The sequence below is a fragment of the Zootermopsis nevadensis genome, unplaced genomic scaffold (genome assembly GCF_977971745.1).
Source record: "Zootermopsis nevadensis isolate Lab colony 2312 unplaced genomic scaffold, Znev_1.0 Znev_ptg000015l, whole genome shotgun sequence".
In the NCBI taxonomy this organism is placed as follows: Eukaryota; Metazoa; Arthropoda; class Insecta; order Blattodea; family Termopsidae; genus Zootermopsis; species Zootermopsis nevadensis.
In genome coordinates this window covers 5,931,370-5,946,515 of record NW_028259147.1, presented here as the reverse complement: position 1 = coordinate 5,946,515, position 15,146 = coordinate 5,931,370, and the positions used below count along the sequence as shown (strand labels likewise).

General features: G+C 38.8%; 1 protein-coding gene across 8 annotated transcripts in view; it reads left to right on the top strand.

Moving 5' to 3' along the window:
* LOC110835994 (ubiquitin carboxyl-terminal hydrolase 48) overlaps positions 1-15,146 on the top strand; it is a 243,598-nt gene that overhangs the window by 125,117 nt on the left and 103,335 nt on the right. For 7 of the 8 annotated variants that reach the window (XR_015535240.1, XM_087349123.1, XM_087349129.1 and 4 more), the window contains 8 exons: positions 15-172; positions 671-778; positions 1,271-1,518; positions 2,394-2,621; positions 3,165-3,328; positions 3,820-4,967; positions 6,273-6,397; positions 7,512-7,717. Coding sequence is in view for 7 of the 8 variants with exons in the window: in XM_087349123.1 (XP_087205249.1) it covers positions 15-172; positions 671-778; positions 1,271-1,518; positions 2,394-2,621; positions 3,165-3,328; positions 3,820-4,967; positions 6,273-6,397; positions 7,512-7,717 (2,385 nt within the window). In the remaining variant the exon portion in view is untranslated. Of the gene's footprint in view, positions 1-14; positions 173-670; positions 779-1,270; positions 1,519-2,393; positions 2,622-3,164; positions 3,329-3,819; positions 4,968-6,272; positions 6,398-7,511; positions 7,718-13,062; positions 13,196-15,146 lie in introns of those variants that run through there. The other variant, XM_087349130.1, reaches the window with a different exon arrangement.

Sequence of the window (15,146 nt, the reverse complement as noted above, 5' to 3'; positions counted from 1 at the left end):
GTCTACTGTTACAGGCAGAAGGGCAGCAAGAAGAAGTTGAACTCATATTTGCAGTTCCCTGAGAACCTGGACATGTCTTTGTACCTGAAGAAGCCTGCTGGTTCCTTGTGCTACGTACTTAGTGCAGTGTTGATTCATTGTGGTCATAGTGCATTCTCAGGACATTATGTAGGTAAGATTCACAGTGTCCAGTATTGTAAGATAATTTATTTATAGAATTGTACTTGAGAATTTTATCTTCAAATAATTCTGAGTACCTTCTGCAGTTTGTCATTAAATAACTTTTGTCGTGGATGGTGAAGGACTCTCGGTTACAGGCCGCGTCAGGTGGCCGAGTGATGCGTAAACCATATCGTCTGCCAATGTTTCAACAACAGTCCCCGCTCTCATCCTCGGGGCTGCCGGGCGACAGATCCGACTCGTCGCCCGGCAGCCTTCGTCGTGTGGAATAGGGGATTTGAATCCCCATAACATGGCGCCAGACGCGTTTTAACTTTGGGGTTAACAGTTTAACGGTATGCTAGCGCAACACAGCTAGGTGGACTGCACAAAAGACACAAAGGTTAAATATAGTTGCAACAGTTGGCAGACGTGCTTTTGTCTAGAAGTTGGTTTTCTTGTTGAGACTGGAGTAGCTATTACATTTTACTGATTGTCCTTTGCTCTTTAGCCCACATCTGTGATAGCACTACGAGTACCTGGTATAAATTCAATGACGAAGCTGTGGAGAAAATGGAAGGGAAGAAGTTGAAATTGGGTACAGAAGAAGATGTTGATGGTAAGCCATATGACATGGAGATTTTTTTTTTGGTCTGACCAAAGACTGCTGATTTCATCCTAGGAACCCATAAACTTGCATTTCTGTAAAAAAGAAAAGAAAAAAAAGAGTTTTTTAGTATTTTTATGTTCTTTGTGTGAGGAAATACTGATACAGATTGTACAAGACATTGCGTACTTCTGAAGTTTCTGTAAATATGACGGAGAGAGAGAGAGGGGAAACAAAGAGAGCCCTTACACTACAGGCCATATAGGTCATTTGGGGGGAGTGGAGGTATGGCTTGACCTCGGCACTAGGTGGGGTGAGTGGTCGGCATCGCATGGCTATGAGTAGGGTTAGTAATAATAGAAGCTCCATTTGTATATTGGCACATTTTATTTTTTGATGACCTGTTTTAGTTTTGAGATAATGACAAATTGTAACAGTTTTAGAATTTAGTAGCCAATGTCTTTTAATTTTCTGTCATTTATGACCATCGATGTCTTGATCTAGGTGCAGATGGGAATAAGAAAAATAAGCCGCAGCGAGTTCCAAAGGGTTTCCTCACATCAAATAATGCGTATATGCTTGTATATACTGAAGCCAAACAAGCAGAGGAACAGAATAATTCTGAAAAGAAGGGCAATGAAACAAAAGACAATCTTGGAGTGGAATGGATTCTGCCAGAAAGACTTTGTGACTTGTTGAAGACCGAGGACCAGAAATTTGAAGACTGGGCGAAAGAAATGGATGAAACAAAGGTGTTAAATTGGGAAAATATTGTATTCACAATTACCAGTGATTTTGTAAATTTAATACATTTGCCAAAACTGTTCATGTTTTTTTTCTACTATTATAGATGTAGCATTTGCATAATGTGAACAAACTTGGTATTATCTGCGTCATTTGTCTTGACATCTTCAAGAATTTTGAGTCGGTAGGGAGGGAGGTTATTACTCGCTCTTTGCTTGTGGTGTTCAGTTCTAACATCAAAATAATACTTCTCTGTTGTACGAGCAGCATGCAAAAGTAATATCGGAGTGAACATGATACCACGTTGCGTAATATCCCACGAGGCTGTCATATTTGCTGCCCGCGAACCTCAAACTTCATAAACTGAGAACTCGCTGTAATCAGTTCCTGGAAGATGTCAGAGGTTTGCAGCCCTCAGCAAAGAATTTTACCAGTAACCAAGTACCAGTTGCAGGGAACAGAATCCTTGTTGAGAAGCTGATAGTTGCTGGCTAGTAATGAAATTTGCTCCTGTTTCCTGGCAGTAAGGTGGTTGGGGCATGAAGTTGACTGTTCACATCCATCTGGTACCAAGATTAAAAACACGTGACCCCATACCTGTGCTCCTTCATAAGTATGTATTTGAGGTGCAGCACGTAATTTTGAACAACTTTGCCCAAGGTGTGCCAAGTAGTCTCATTGCTTCAGGTTTTCTTATTGAAAATTTGATTTAAACTGTATAAATTATTGCATTCATTGTTTTTATTTTTGTGTGTCTGAACATATTAGCTTGCAATATTCCTAAATTATTAATATTTTTTTAGTTTATTTTCTTACATCTTGTTTATTTATTCCGTTTTGATACGACCTGCCTTTAAATTTAAAATACTTTCTGATTTTGTAGGCTGTGACTGTTGAAAGTGGGAAGGCTCGTCAGCAGGAGATGGCCAACCTTTACAACACGCTGCCTGTCACAGAAGGTGCCCAGTTTGAGTTTATTTCTTCAAACTGGTTGGCGAAATGGTTGAGCAATGATGAGGCCAAACCAGTGGACAATAGTTCTCTGGTTTGTCAGCATGGGAAGTTGAATCCAAGTTCCATATCACAAACAAAATGCATCAGTTCTGTTGCTGTAAGTGGTCTTGAAGTTTAAGAAACCTGAATGCTTGTTTATATTTAATTTTTTGGAAGAGTTTAAACATTATTTGTAGGGTTGCATTTGAATCTTAGTAAAATGGTCCTCTTCAGGATGTCAGTCGGATTTTCATTCTATTTAAAAATATTGTCTTTGTTTACTGTGTGATATATGAATGGGAAGTTTTTAAATGTAACGGAAGCTGTGAACGTGCCCTGATTTTATGGATGTTTTGAGTTGTCAAGTAAATTTGTGATCTAAATTCCCTTCTCTTCTCTTTATTCAGGTAACAGTTTTGATGCCTTTGTTTCTTTCCATTTAACCTCTGTTGAGAAAGAGATCACAAAAAATATGATCTTATTAGGTTGTTGTTGTGGTGATCTCTCTTAATCAGGCTTATTTTTAAAATTTGATGTAGTGTGAAAAAAAACTCCAAAATAATTCTTTAACTTTATGCCCCATTCTGTTTCTGACTTTCAGCACAGAAAATGTACTTCAGGAACTGTTGTTATTTTATGATATGTCGATTTCTTTTTGTAGGCAGATATACTGTATTCCAAATTTGGGGGAGGTCCTCGGTTGCTTGGGGGTGCCTCCATGTGTCTTCGATGTGTGAAGTACAGGTGTAAAGTCTTTAGATTGAAGAATAAAATTACAGAGGATAACAAAAGACTAACAACTTTGCTAAAAATGAAACTTGACAGGTAATTTTTCTCATTTATAAATAAATAGGTACTAAGTTCAAGGCATTCTATAGAATTTTAGTTGAGGAAGTATACTTGCTAGTAATGAGATTGTACCGTATAATGTGGGACATAGAATACCCTTCTTCAGGGTATCAACTGCTGTATTACTAGTTTATGAATCATAAAACTGTAATAAGCACTAAATCACATAGCGTAATATGAACGAAATTAAATTATGTTCGTTAAATGAGCAGTCTCAGGCAGCTGACAACCACTTTCTATGAAAAGTGGTGTTATGAATTATGAGGGCGGGTTTCAGTGGGTTTTTTTCTGAACACATTGATGAAGCTTGGTATTTTTAGAAAGTAGAAACTTTTATTGAATAACTGTTAGGTGCTAAGGGAAGACACTGTATAGTGGAAATATTTATTGGAACTGTAAAATGTGAAATTCTCAGTTGTGATAATTGATCAATTTGTTTGTTTAAATTTATGTAATATTTGTTTTAGTTTGGAGCCTGCATTTTGGGTTGGAAAAAATTCACTGAGATGTTGGCGGAAATTGGTTCTAGAAGAGGTAGAGGGTATTAAAGGCAAGGATGATATGGAAGAAGTCGGCGATTGTTCCTTGAACTGCGCCGATAAAGTGTCTGGACCATGCGTTAATAATTGTGATGATAAAATTAGCTGTGACATTATAACTGAAACTAATGATGATGAAAAGTTGTCGGAGAAAAATAACCAAAAAATATCTAGAGACAACGAGGGATACTGCGGTGAAAAAGTGGAATGTGAATCTTCTAGCATTTCCTTAAATTCTGAAGACTGTGGAAGTACCATTCCAAGGGTTACACGTTCAAGATCGAAATTGACTCCAAAGTCAGATAGTAAACAGATTTCTGTCGATTGTTTTGATGCTGATACTTCAAAATCCTTGTCAGTTTTATCATATAATAAATCCACAGATAATTCTCAAATTCCTTTGTTTCATGGAGAAAGAAATGTGAAGGCATTATTACCTGGTATGAGAAGAACAGTCGTTTCAAACGCGAAAGATTTAGACAATGAAGCAGAAATGATGGAAATGGAAGTATCTTCTACTGTACCATCAGAGCACGAGGAATCGCAAAACATTAATTCTATGCATTTAGCCGTGTGTAATGATAGTGTAGTAACCTCAAGCGACGAAATATTGGAAAGCCGAACGGACGGTCGTAACGTGGAGCTTTCAGAAGCCAGAATGGATGAGAATAGTGTTAGACGAGAAGGACCTTTGTTAAAAGAAATTTTTGAAAATAGTAATGAAAACCTTTCTGTGAATGGTATTTCACAAACATGCACTAAAAATTCTGTTAAAGCTTTAGGACCGAAGTACTCGTACATTCGTATCAAAACTCCGGGCTTTGGTGATGATATAATTCAGAGTGTAGAAGATGGCGCAATTTGTGATATCTTAGGAGAGAAGTCAAACAAACGACCTTGGGCTGTTACAAGTAAAACTGAGGACATGATTGAAGAGAGCAGAGAAGAATCTGAAGAGAAAACAATTTTAGATGTGGCAGTCAGTGGTGCTATAACACCGGATGATGATACTTTCCACGACGGACAACAGGAAGGTGACGAGGAGGGTTTTAATGAAGATATCATTTGTATACATGGTAAGTTGAATTGTAAGTTATTTACTGTTATCACCATATCACTCTTGAAGAATGGATTTTGCTGTGTGCTGGATACTACTACTACTATATATTTGGGAAGTATTCAGTTCAAATTTGCTCCTGGATGTCAAGTTATCTGATGGATATTTCTCTTGGTTTTCCTTAATTCCTACAAAAAAGTGCTAGGATATAGTACATGGTAATCACTTCTGTATTATTTCCATTTCATAATTCATGATCATTTTGTCTTAAATATTTGCATTTTTATTGTTCACCAAGAAGAGTCGGGATAGCTCAGTCAGTATAGTGACTGGCTACGGGCTGGGCGATCGGGGTTCGATCCCCGACGGGCAGAGGATGATTTTTCCTCTAGCCCCTGCGTCCAGACCGGCTCTGGGGCCCACCCAGCCTCCCGTCCAATGGGTAATGGGGTCATTTCCCAGGGGTAAAGCACGGCCGGGGCGTGACGCTGACCACTCACCCCATCTAGTACCGAGGTCAGGAAAGAGTAGGAGCTATACCTCCGCTCACCCCAAATGACCTACATGGCGTGTAGCGGGACAGAAAAAATTAATGTTCACCAAGAGAAACAGAAAAACACTTGAAGGTTATGATTATGATGGTCATTGTTTATGTCATTGATTCGAATTGCTCGTCTTGCTTCCCATTTATAAGTGTACATTGTATTTGACTTGTTATGGATACCACAAAACAGAATTCTGTCATGATTTTAGATGTCTTCCGATGGGTCCTAATTCTCTGGAATGACTTAAATATTTGTTTTGTGGCTGTATTTCTTGTGTAACATTGTGTAAGATCTGTTGTATGTGACTTCTGTAATTCTGTATATTTTAAATTTCTTTTATGGTGAAAAAGTGTAACCTGCATCTATCTCATTAAATACGTTTCAGTTTAAAATAAACTTGTGTCGTCAATCCCTTGTAAGTTCTGTGCTGTTTGCAGTGATGTCAGCATAGAAAGTGTTTTATAAATTCAAATTCTTCTATGTTTTGAGACCAATGATGGTTTGACAATTTTATGAAAACCACAATTTTGGTTTGATATTTTTACTGTCAGATATTTCTTTCTCTTTTGGTATTATATGTCATTATATAATAGTTATTAAAACTATTGACTTGTAACAAAAACAACAATAATAATTTGTTACAATAAAATTAGTATAAGCTTTAGTTGTGATGTTTTCCTCCTACATACCAAAACTTTAGGTTTTCAGTGTTCAGTGTTTATTTCGAGTTGGTATCTTATAATCATTTTACATCCTATTTTATGTTTAATGATGAACAGGAAATTTAAGCGTAGAAGACGGTCGGCGACGTCTTGTCTCCGAACAGGCGTGGGAGATTTTGAGAAGCTATTTTCCATCTGCTAAGCCATTCACACAGGATGCCAAACCTTGTATCTCGTGCCAGGTAAGATTCTGTGCATGAATTCAAATCAGTGAAAATTAATGTAAACTTTCTTTCCAAAGTTTGCTGTTGTGTTCTTCGCCTACAATCTGTACATTCTTAGACACAGTCGTGGACATAATTTTACCAAATTGTCGCTAATCTGCAAATATTGTCATTAAAGATCTTGAAGAAATTTATAATATAAATACGTTAAATCATAAAACTTGTTTATTAAGAGGCTTGTGACTGATAACAATAAGTTTGGTTGGGTGAAGTTAATTTAGTTTAAATTAGTATTCTTTGAATAATCTAACGCAATGGTGGGCTGATTGATTTTGCTTAGAATATAATATGGTACTGACATTTGTTTTGTCATCTGTAGAGAGGCATACCTACCCTGAACTTCATCCATTATGCTTACAAATTTTTTATGAAGACTGTTTTTGTGGAATAAGAATTAGAAATGTGGTGACAATGCAGGGGGTCCTCAGTGGCCGCGGGGTCTGAGGCGCGGTCCTTGTGCCGCTCGGTCGCTGGGGATCGTGGGTTCGAATCCCACTTAAGCCATGGATGTCTGTCCGCGTTTTTCTGTGTTGTGCTGTCCTGTGTAAAGGTAGAGGCCTTGCGACGGGCCGATCCCTCGTCCGAGGAGTCCTACCGACTGTCCATAGATCGAGCCAACTAAAAGTTGTGACCCGCAGTGCTCAGGCACTTGAAGAACGGGCCGTTCCCAGTATCCCAGTGACAATGCAAAGCTGTAATGCCATATCTCGCTTGTTACACATGAAAGTTGTGGTGAAAATTAAGCATGATTTAAGTATTTGAACGTCAATATGAGGATCACAGTATTTTAGATCTAAGCTTCATTTCACTGAAATGAAATATTTCTCTCATTTTTGTAAAATAAAATAATTTAACTTTATGTCAGTACGCATGTTTAAGGTCATGAGTTAGTGTCCAGGAAGTAAAACATTGTGGGAAAGTTATAAGGGCGCACATGCAGCAGCCATTCATATTTTCGAAACAGTGACTTTGAAATTGAACAGGTACAAGCATTATAACCAATGGAAGTGGATGGTTATTCTTGTTACAGTGAATTTAATAACCTACTGATATTTCCTTTGTCTTTCCGAAGAACCTGTTGACGCAAGGCAAAGCTGCGCGTGATATATATCGTCAGACTGCAGCCATTCAGAAAGACAGCCTCATGGATCTGTACTACGACCGTAACCGCGTTTCCCTCGGTAGTCCGGCATCTCTGCAGCGACAGAAACAGTTCCCAAATCAAGTGCTGCATCTAGTATCGAGAGATTTCATTGATTCTTGGCGCAAATTTTTAAGGTAAGGAGCGTCATTTGATAATACAATTTAAAGTTCTATTTGATACTGTTTATTTTATTTAAGATGTTTAACCCACTGACTGCCAAGCCTGCTGCATAGCATTTAAAAGAGGACATCTTTTTCTAAGATAAGAAGCAAGAAGTTTTATCGTGTTATAAATTGACTTTGATCTCATGGCAATACGAGATTTAAAACCCCCACACTACAAATATTCCATGGTAGTAGTTTAACAGTAGACTAGTGTGATGCGTGGTGGATGTAGGTTAAATATTTTTAATGTTGTGTTGTATTTTACCATGTACGAGAATCAGCATCAAAACATACGTGTGGTCGGCATCTGATGGGCTCGGCTGATTGTCGAGGAAAACGTTACAGTTTTCGAAGGTTTTGTCTGCGTCGCTCCTTCCATCTGTATTATCATGCCAGGTTCTGTGCTTTAAATTTTGTTTTGTTTTGTGATTGGTCGGTTATAGTCATTCTGTACAGTTTTTATGCAGCAGCGTAGATGATTTAGTTGTGCCAGCGTTAAAATTACGTCTTGAATGCGGATGTGTTATCTGACCTACGGGACTTTGTTGCAAAGTGACACTGCTCTCTTAAGGAAGGAATATGTTAACCAAATTTGACCAGAAACTGCCAGCCACTGTCTTGTCTCGTTTCCAGCCCTTGGCATTCGTCACTTCTCCTAGTATGTTGAATGAGAAAATGAGGGTAAAGATGCTGGCTGTTACTCTCGTTGCAGAAGCTATTTTCCAACCTTGATTACATGTGACCTCCTTGCCAGTTCTCTACAAATAGTTCGTCGAAGGCAATCGGCCTTCCCATACTCTCGGCATATAGGTCATCCGTTCCTGCGACACTCGGCTTGTGGTAACGATGTCGTGTTTTATCTTGGCTGGCTCAAATGTAATTTGTCAGTTCTTTTAATCAGTTCATAATTATTTGAATGTCTTACCCAATTCCAGTCTCGATTCTCACATCAGTTGTAATAATAACGAGTAATTAACTCGGTGGTATTTTGTTTGAAATGTGGATTTGCTGATCGTATGATGATTGCAAATAATTATCTTCTTTTTGGAATTATTTATAGTCGTGAATCACGTCCGCTATCTAGTTTCCACTCCGATAGAATGCCTTCACTCGTTGAAGTCGGAACACCGCTTCTTTGAACGCGGTCGCTCGCTGCGTGTGCTCTTTCTTCTAGCTGTCATTGCTACTGACTCACAGCTGATTTTTGAAACCAGAGTGACTTGTGTGTGTGTGCGCGCGCGTGCGTGCATATGTATCTATGATTGGTTCCAACTTAATTGTTTGAGACATTGTGACTTATGAGCTTGTTATTAAAATGCTATGACTCTCTTTAGGGAAGAGTGTTGGGATTTTGTGTACATGGTAATGAACCTTTGGGAACAATTTTAAGTGGAGTATTCGTAACATTAATTCTGTTTTTATCTCTGTGAGTTAAAAGTGTTGTACTTGACACGAACACATTGCCAGTGAGACGACGCTGATCTTTTGTGCATAAATTTTATAATATTTTGAATTGAGCAAATTTATTCTGAAGAGGTGAGGGTTATCGATTCTTATGATACATTTTCACTGAACTTGATGTGTGTCCTTGAAGAACCACTGCTTTAAGTAAGCAGCAGAAGAGGGCTGAAGTTTATGCTGTGGAATGCGTGGCTTAGAAGCCACTCGAAGTTGACAGGAGTAGGTTGCCTTGCCAGGCTGTAGAGACAATATAGTAGAAGGTTTTTTGCACTAATTAAGGAACTTGGCTCACCCTTTGGAGCATGTACTATGGGTTTCTGCCTGTCTACCAAATGGTTGGTTTCATGGAGTTGTTTTTTCCCTCTTCGTCTCTCTTTTCCACATCCTTTAGTGGAGTGTTACTTTCTCCTCTGTTCATTTTATGTTACAGTGTAGAGCTCAGTAGAAAGGTTTATTTTACAGCATGTCTCAGTAATTTTGCACACAGTTATTCCTGTTGTTATGGTTTAAATGTAATCTTTCTATGCTTAATGCTTTGTGGCTTTTTTCGTCTTTATTAAAATACAGTGGAAAAGGAAAGGAAAGATATACGTATGAATGCAGCAAGTAAATTAGCTCGATGGTGTGCCCTCGCGTGCTTAAAGATTTGCCCAATTAACATTCTCTTTGTTTCGTAAATCCGTTTGTACGTGTAGTTAAAGATTCAGTCGTAAGATGGCAGGACAATTTATGTGATCAGTGCTGCTATCTCTCAGGTCACTTCATAAATTATACTGCACTGAGATCGAACATCGTGTAGAACCATTTGAGCTAAATGGAAAGTGGCGTGGTGGGAAGTGATCATAATCTTGGCCCGCAGTCTTGAATGCCAGTCCAAGAAGCCTACGACTTTCAGCTAATTGAAGTTTCGTTGACAATGTAATAATGTAGAGAAACTCGTTTCCCAGATAATTAAGATATGTTAGTTTCTTTAGGAACATATTTTCGTAACAGTCAGTACTTTAAGACACGGCAGTTTTCATGACGAATGAACGTATCTCGTTTTATCGTGTCTCTCTTTCTTTCACATACAGCTGCTTCAGCTCCTCCGGCTTCTCCTCACTTCATTCCATCCCATTTCGTTTCTTCTCTTATTGTACTTCATACTTAGTTCTACTGTGGTCCGTTTCTTTCGTTCTCCACCTCATATATCCACTTCTGTTTCAAGCGGGCGAGACATACGCCTCACCTCATTTCACCATTCAACCGTTTCGCGTAATATATTCTCTCTCCGTGTAAAAATTAACCTTTGTTCACTTCCTTTCTCTGTCTCTTTATCTGCAAAAAATCTTAATGTAGCTTACTGTTTGAAGTTATAATTACTTGGGAAGGATAAATTTAAGTTTGAATTTAAATTACCAGAAGAATTACTTAAAAATGGAAGTGATTTCTACTCTGAAGGAAGAACATAAATTTTAAATATTACGATCCATGAGAGATCGCTTTAGGAACTGAGAACACGACTTAGTTATTTACGCGATTTCTTGATATTTTTATGGAATTTAAATCGCGAAGGTTACGAAGTACTGGACGCGGATGGGAGCCACAATTTATTTTGTACGGGAACGTGCGAGTACTTTAGAAGGAAAGGATAACATTCAGATGGATATTTCGGAAATACGTTTTGAGAACGTAGACTTGATTGTGGTGGATCAGGACCTACTTTGTGACCAGAGAGTTAGCTATGTCACAGAGTACAGTGATCGATGTCCATTTTTGTAATAAGCTATTCCATCCCTGTTAACTTGGAAGACTCGAAAGCAGAAGATTTGAGGAATGACACAAAGTCCCCCCCCCTCCCCAGTCTTACCCTGCGCCATATGTTTCCATCTCATTTTCTGGACTCCCGTAAGACATCTCAGCTTTTTCGTCCTTTTTATTCCCATTTTCACGTCCATCTTGTCGTCCAAGTTCCAAATTCGCCCCTCCGTGCTCCCAAAGCGTTAACAGACGTGAGCTTGGTCATCACGGTTTCTTCTCGTCTTGGAAAAGAGGATGCCATTTGCGGTGGGGGGGGGGGGGGAAAGTAGAACAAAAGAAGTTATGTTGTACAGCCTAGCAGAGTGGTCAGTTGTCTTCCTAAAACAGTTACATTTTCTGTAGCTTCGGTGAAGTTTCCTCTGTGCCCAAGCCCCATACCTAGAACTCGGGACGTCTGATAAACTGTAGCACTTTTACTCTCGTGATGCTTACTGGGTAGGAGGTTAAGTGGTTTTCACAAACTTCTTGGATGTGGTTAGATTCCTGGTTTATTTAATGGAGTTTTCTCAAATGCTCGTCTCGTTTCTGAATGATGAACTGGAAGAAATGCAGAAGAAGCTTTGTCGTATTATCGATATCGGTCATTATTCCGGGATGTACGTTAGTAACTAACTTAGACGGCTTTCAAGCTCTGCATGATTGTGTGTGAATATGCTCACTTAGCATTGGGTGAAGCCGGAAAACGGTTTATCTATCGCAGTGGTATTCAACCTTTTTTGTTCGCGTACCCCCAGATATAATTTCTCTTCAACTTTGTACCCCCAAAGTTGTTGGTGTATAATTCAAGTTATACATAGATTACAATCTACACCTAAAATAAATTAAATAAATTACATTACTGATTATTCAGTGTTTATCATAAAATAATATATATTTTTTAAATTTCACGTACCCCCTAAGATGTCTTCGCGTACCCCAGGTTGAATACCACTGATCTATCGTATGGACTGGAAGCTGGTCGTGCGCCTTACGAACCACTGACCGTCAGAACTGGTCTGCTACGAATTGCCACATTTTCTCGTTTTTGAACTTATTACTCGTTTTAAATCTATAACTGTGCATGACAGATTCCGGAATCTTAGTCGTTTATAGCTTCGCGTTATTCTTAATATAAAATTCACATTCTTTGTTGCAATCGACGTATCATGATCGGGTTTTCCACTTGTTGAATCTGTTTATGTCTTGTAGATAGGAATCATGAACGAAATATACTGTTAGTACTGACATTAAAATTTGCTTTGCGCGAATCTTTGGAGCCCTAAAATGTAACCCTCCAAAGGAAAGTGCTTTTAGTTTGTGTTTCACAAATATTTGCTACTAAGGCACGTATCGTAACAAAGTGTGGGATGGTGTTCTTTCTGCCCTTACCTTTAATATCTTCCACTGATTCTCCTGCATACTAGTGCTTTTTATTCCCCCTTCCTCTTCCTTTAGGACACTATTTCATTTTCTTGCAAAGCGCCCCATGTGCCTCTGTGTGTGTGTGGTTGTAAGGCAATAATAACGTGTCAGTTTCCCCCCCCCTTTACAAATCCTCTTGTACTAAAAGTGGCATTTGGAACACTGTTTAGAGTTCTAGTGACGTCACTGCTTGATTAGACGACGTATTTAACACGTTCTGATTACGTGTTATTTTTGCACAGTGCAGAATCTTTGATACAACGCAAGATATTTCTGGTAAATTTTATATTGAGGTGTGTGTACCAAGAAGTCTGCGGCCGAATTTAATTTTAGGGCTTTCTAGTAGGTTATATGAAGTCCAACTCCACTTTTATCAAATTTCTTCAAAATCAAAAAAAAACTTTATTTAAAATATTTTTTGACGTGATCATCGTGTCTTATGAGTTTTGTAGGTGAGTACTAGTGTACTGAAGAACCCAGAACACCGTAGTAAACATTTTCACCACCGCGAGTACCCGAAATTTCATGTGTGTTTACTCCGTTGGAGTATACTTTTCCACTTTTGTTTAAATCAAACATATTTATGGACAAAACATGGCTGTCTTCTTGGTTGTTACGCCGTGTAGTCTGATAGAAGTTTACCGACGTTTCAGAGGTCCGTGCTGCCTCCATTATCAGGGCGATGGGTCTACGAGACTACGCAGCGACCCAAAAGACAGCCATCTTCAGACTCACCGCCGTGAAAATCTCAAATTCTACTTAGATTTATAGACCTGCTTCACTGAAACAGTTGGCGAAGATGTGACGTTATTCCATTTATGCCTTGATGGTCCTTGTATGTGGTGGTCTGCGTCGGTTTTTGTTGGCCCGCGTTATGATTTATGGCACTTCTGTGGCCAGTTGCCACCTAGAGTATTATGAAATGTGAAAATCTGTGCTACTCTGCTGTAAGTCACATTCCCTGTCTGTGTCTGCCTTTTATTCTCACAAAATACCTGAAATTATTCTAAGGAGTGGAAAGATAAAGAATAGGTGCACAGTTCGAATGTTCCATCGATCTGGTGAAGCATATATATACGTCCTGCAGACAAACGTATCGAATTTTGACAATTATTCTATGACATCACAGGATTTTTTTTGGGGGGGGGGGCTATGAAATCTGGGGTTTTACGTCATATAATTTTGTAGAAATTTATCGACGTTTCAGAGTGCTTACTGCCTCCGTCATTGCCCTGATGATGGAGGCAGTACAAAGTCATCTTCATACTCCCCGCCCTGAGGACCTGAAATTTCAACAAGGTATGAATGTTTTTTCCCCTAAAATATTTCGTTGTTTATGGTGAGGCTAGCGAAGGCTGCAAATTAATGTCGTGTGTCCTCGGTTTTAAGGCGCACGAACGATTCATGTTCGTAATACTAGTCTACGGGACAGTAAACACAAAGCATGAAAGAAAATTCCGAAAGTGTTAATACAAAACTGTTTTATGTCTGGATATAGACAATTCGTGTTGTAATATACGTATTTTTCCCCCTGAAAGCCTATTAATAAATCAAGGGTTCGTCTTAAAATCGAGGAAATACGGTAATTATACCGTTCATTTACACTGTGCATCGTTTTCAATATTGCGGATTATAGATTTGTGCCAACAGACGTTATGTTTTATAAATAATTAATTTGTCTTTAAAATAAATAGGTTAAGAGATAATTTAACATATTTCATAAGCTGTACATAGCATCTATTATGTGTGGAGACAAAGTTAAAGTTCTCTCTGTTCGGAACTGTACTGAAATTTTAACAGTCCAACAGAAAGAAAATAACGTTTAAGACGCCTCTTAGTGCATTTCTGGTGGTTAACGTACTAGCCTACTATTTAGAAGGTCCTGATTTTGATGTCGACCTTTGTCACTAATAATACGTTCAAGTGTCAGTATAATGACAACCATTCACCTGAAGACGGGAGTAGAGCCAGCTCCCGAAACGTCGTGTGTATCATAGTTCAGATAATTGGTAGTATAATCTGTCTATAAATCAGTGTATTAGCCGAATTCGCTTTACATGCTTGAATTTGCGTGTTCTACATGAATGAAATACGTTAAAAGTAGAAAATCGAAAATGTTTGACGCCAAAAACACACTAAATATCGGCGACAGAAAAAAGTGCAGAGGAAGAAAATCAAAACACTTGGGGAATTTGGTGGAAAAATGTTCCAGATTCCAACCCTCCTGAAAATATAGGGTGTCCAGGGTTGGTGGTGGGGTTGAACTGGAGAAAGGGTCGTATGATTTATGGTGTAAATCAGAAGGCAAAAGGGTAGCAGGCGAGTAGGAAGGGTGGGTTGGCTATAACTCAAAATGACCTTGTCTCACCACCACCCACTTCTCCACTCTAGGCCACCCCTATCGCCCTTTCTTATCCCCCATCCCAGAACACCAGAATCAAGAAGTGCTACCAAGCCATTCATCATAGGAACCAAATGCTTTGGTGCTGTAGAATTTTTTTTATTATTTATTTTACAGTGGGAGTGAGAAAGAGTTTTAGAGGGGTGGATGGGGGTGAAAACTCTTCCGGCCCCTAGGGCTCACAAAGAAATCACAATGGAAACACACGAGCTAGCAATTCGTACGCGCTGTTAGCCTTGTATTGACATGTCCCATTGCACAAACATTTAATGATCGACGTGAAGAAAATCCCCCGTGAATGGAAAGTGGTTACGAACAACGAGCTTGCTAAACGGT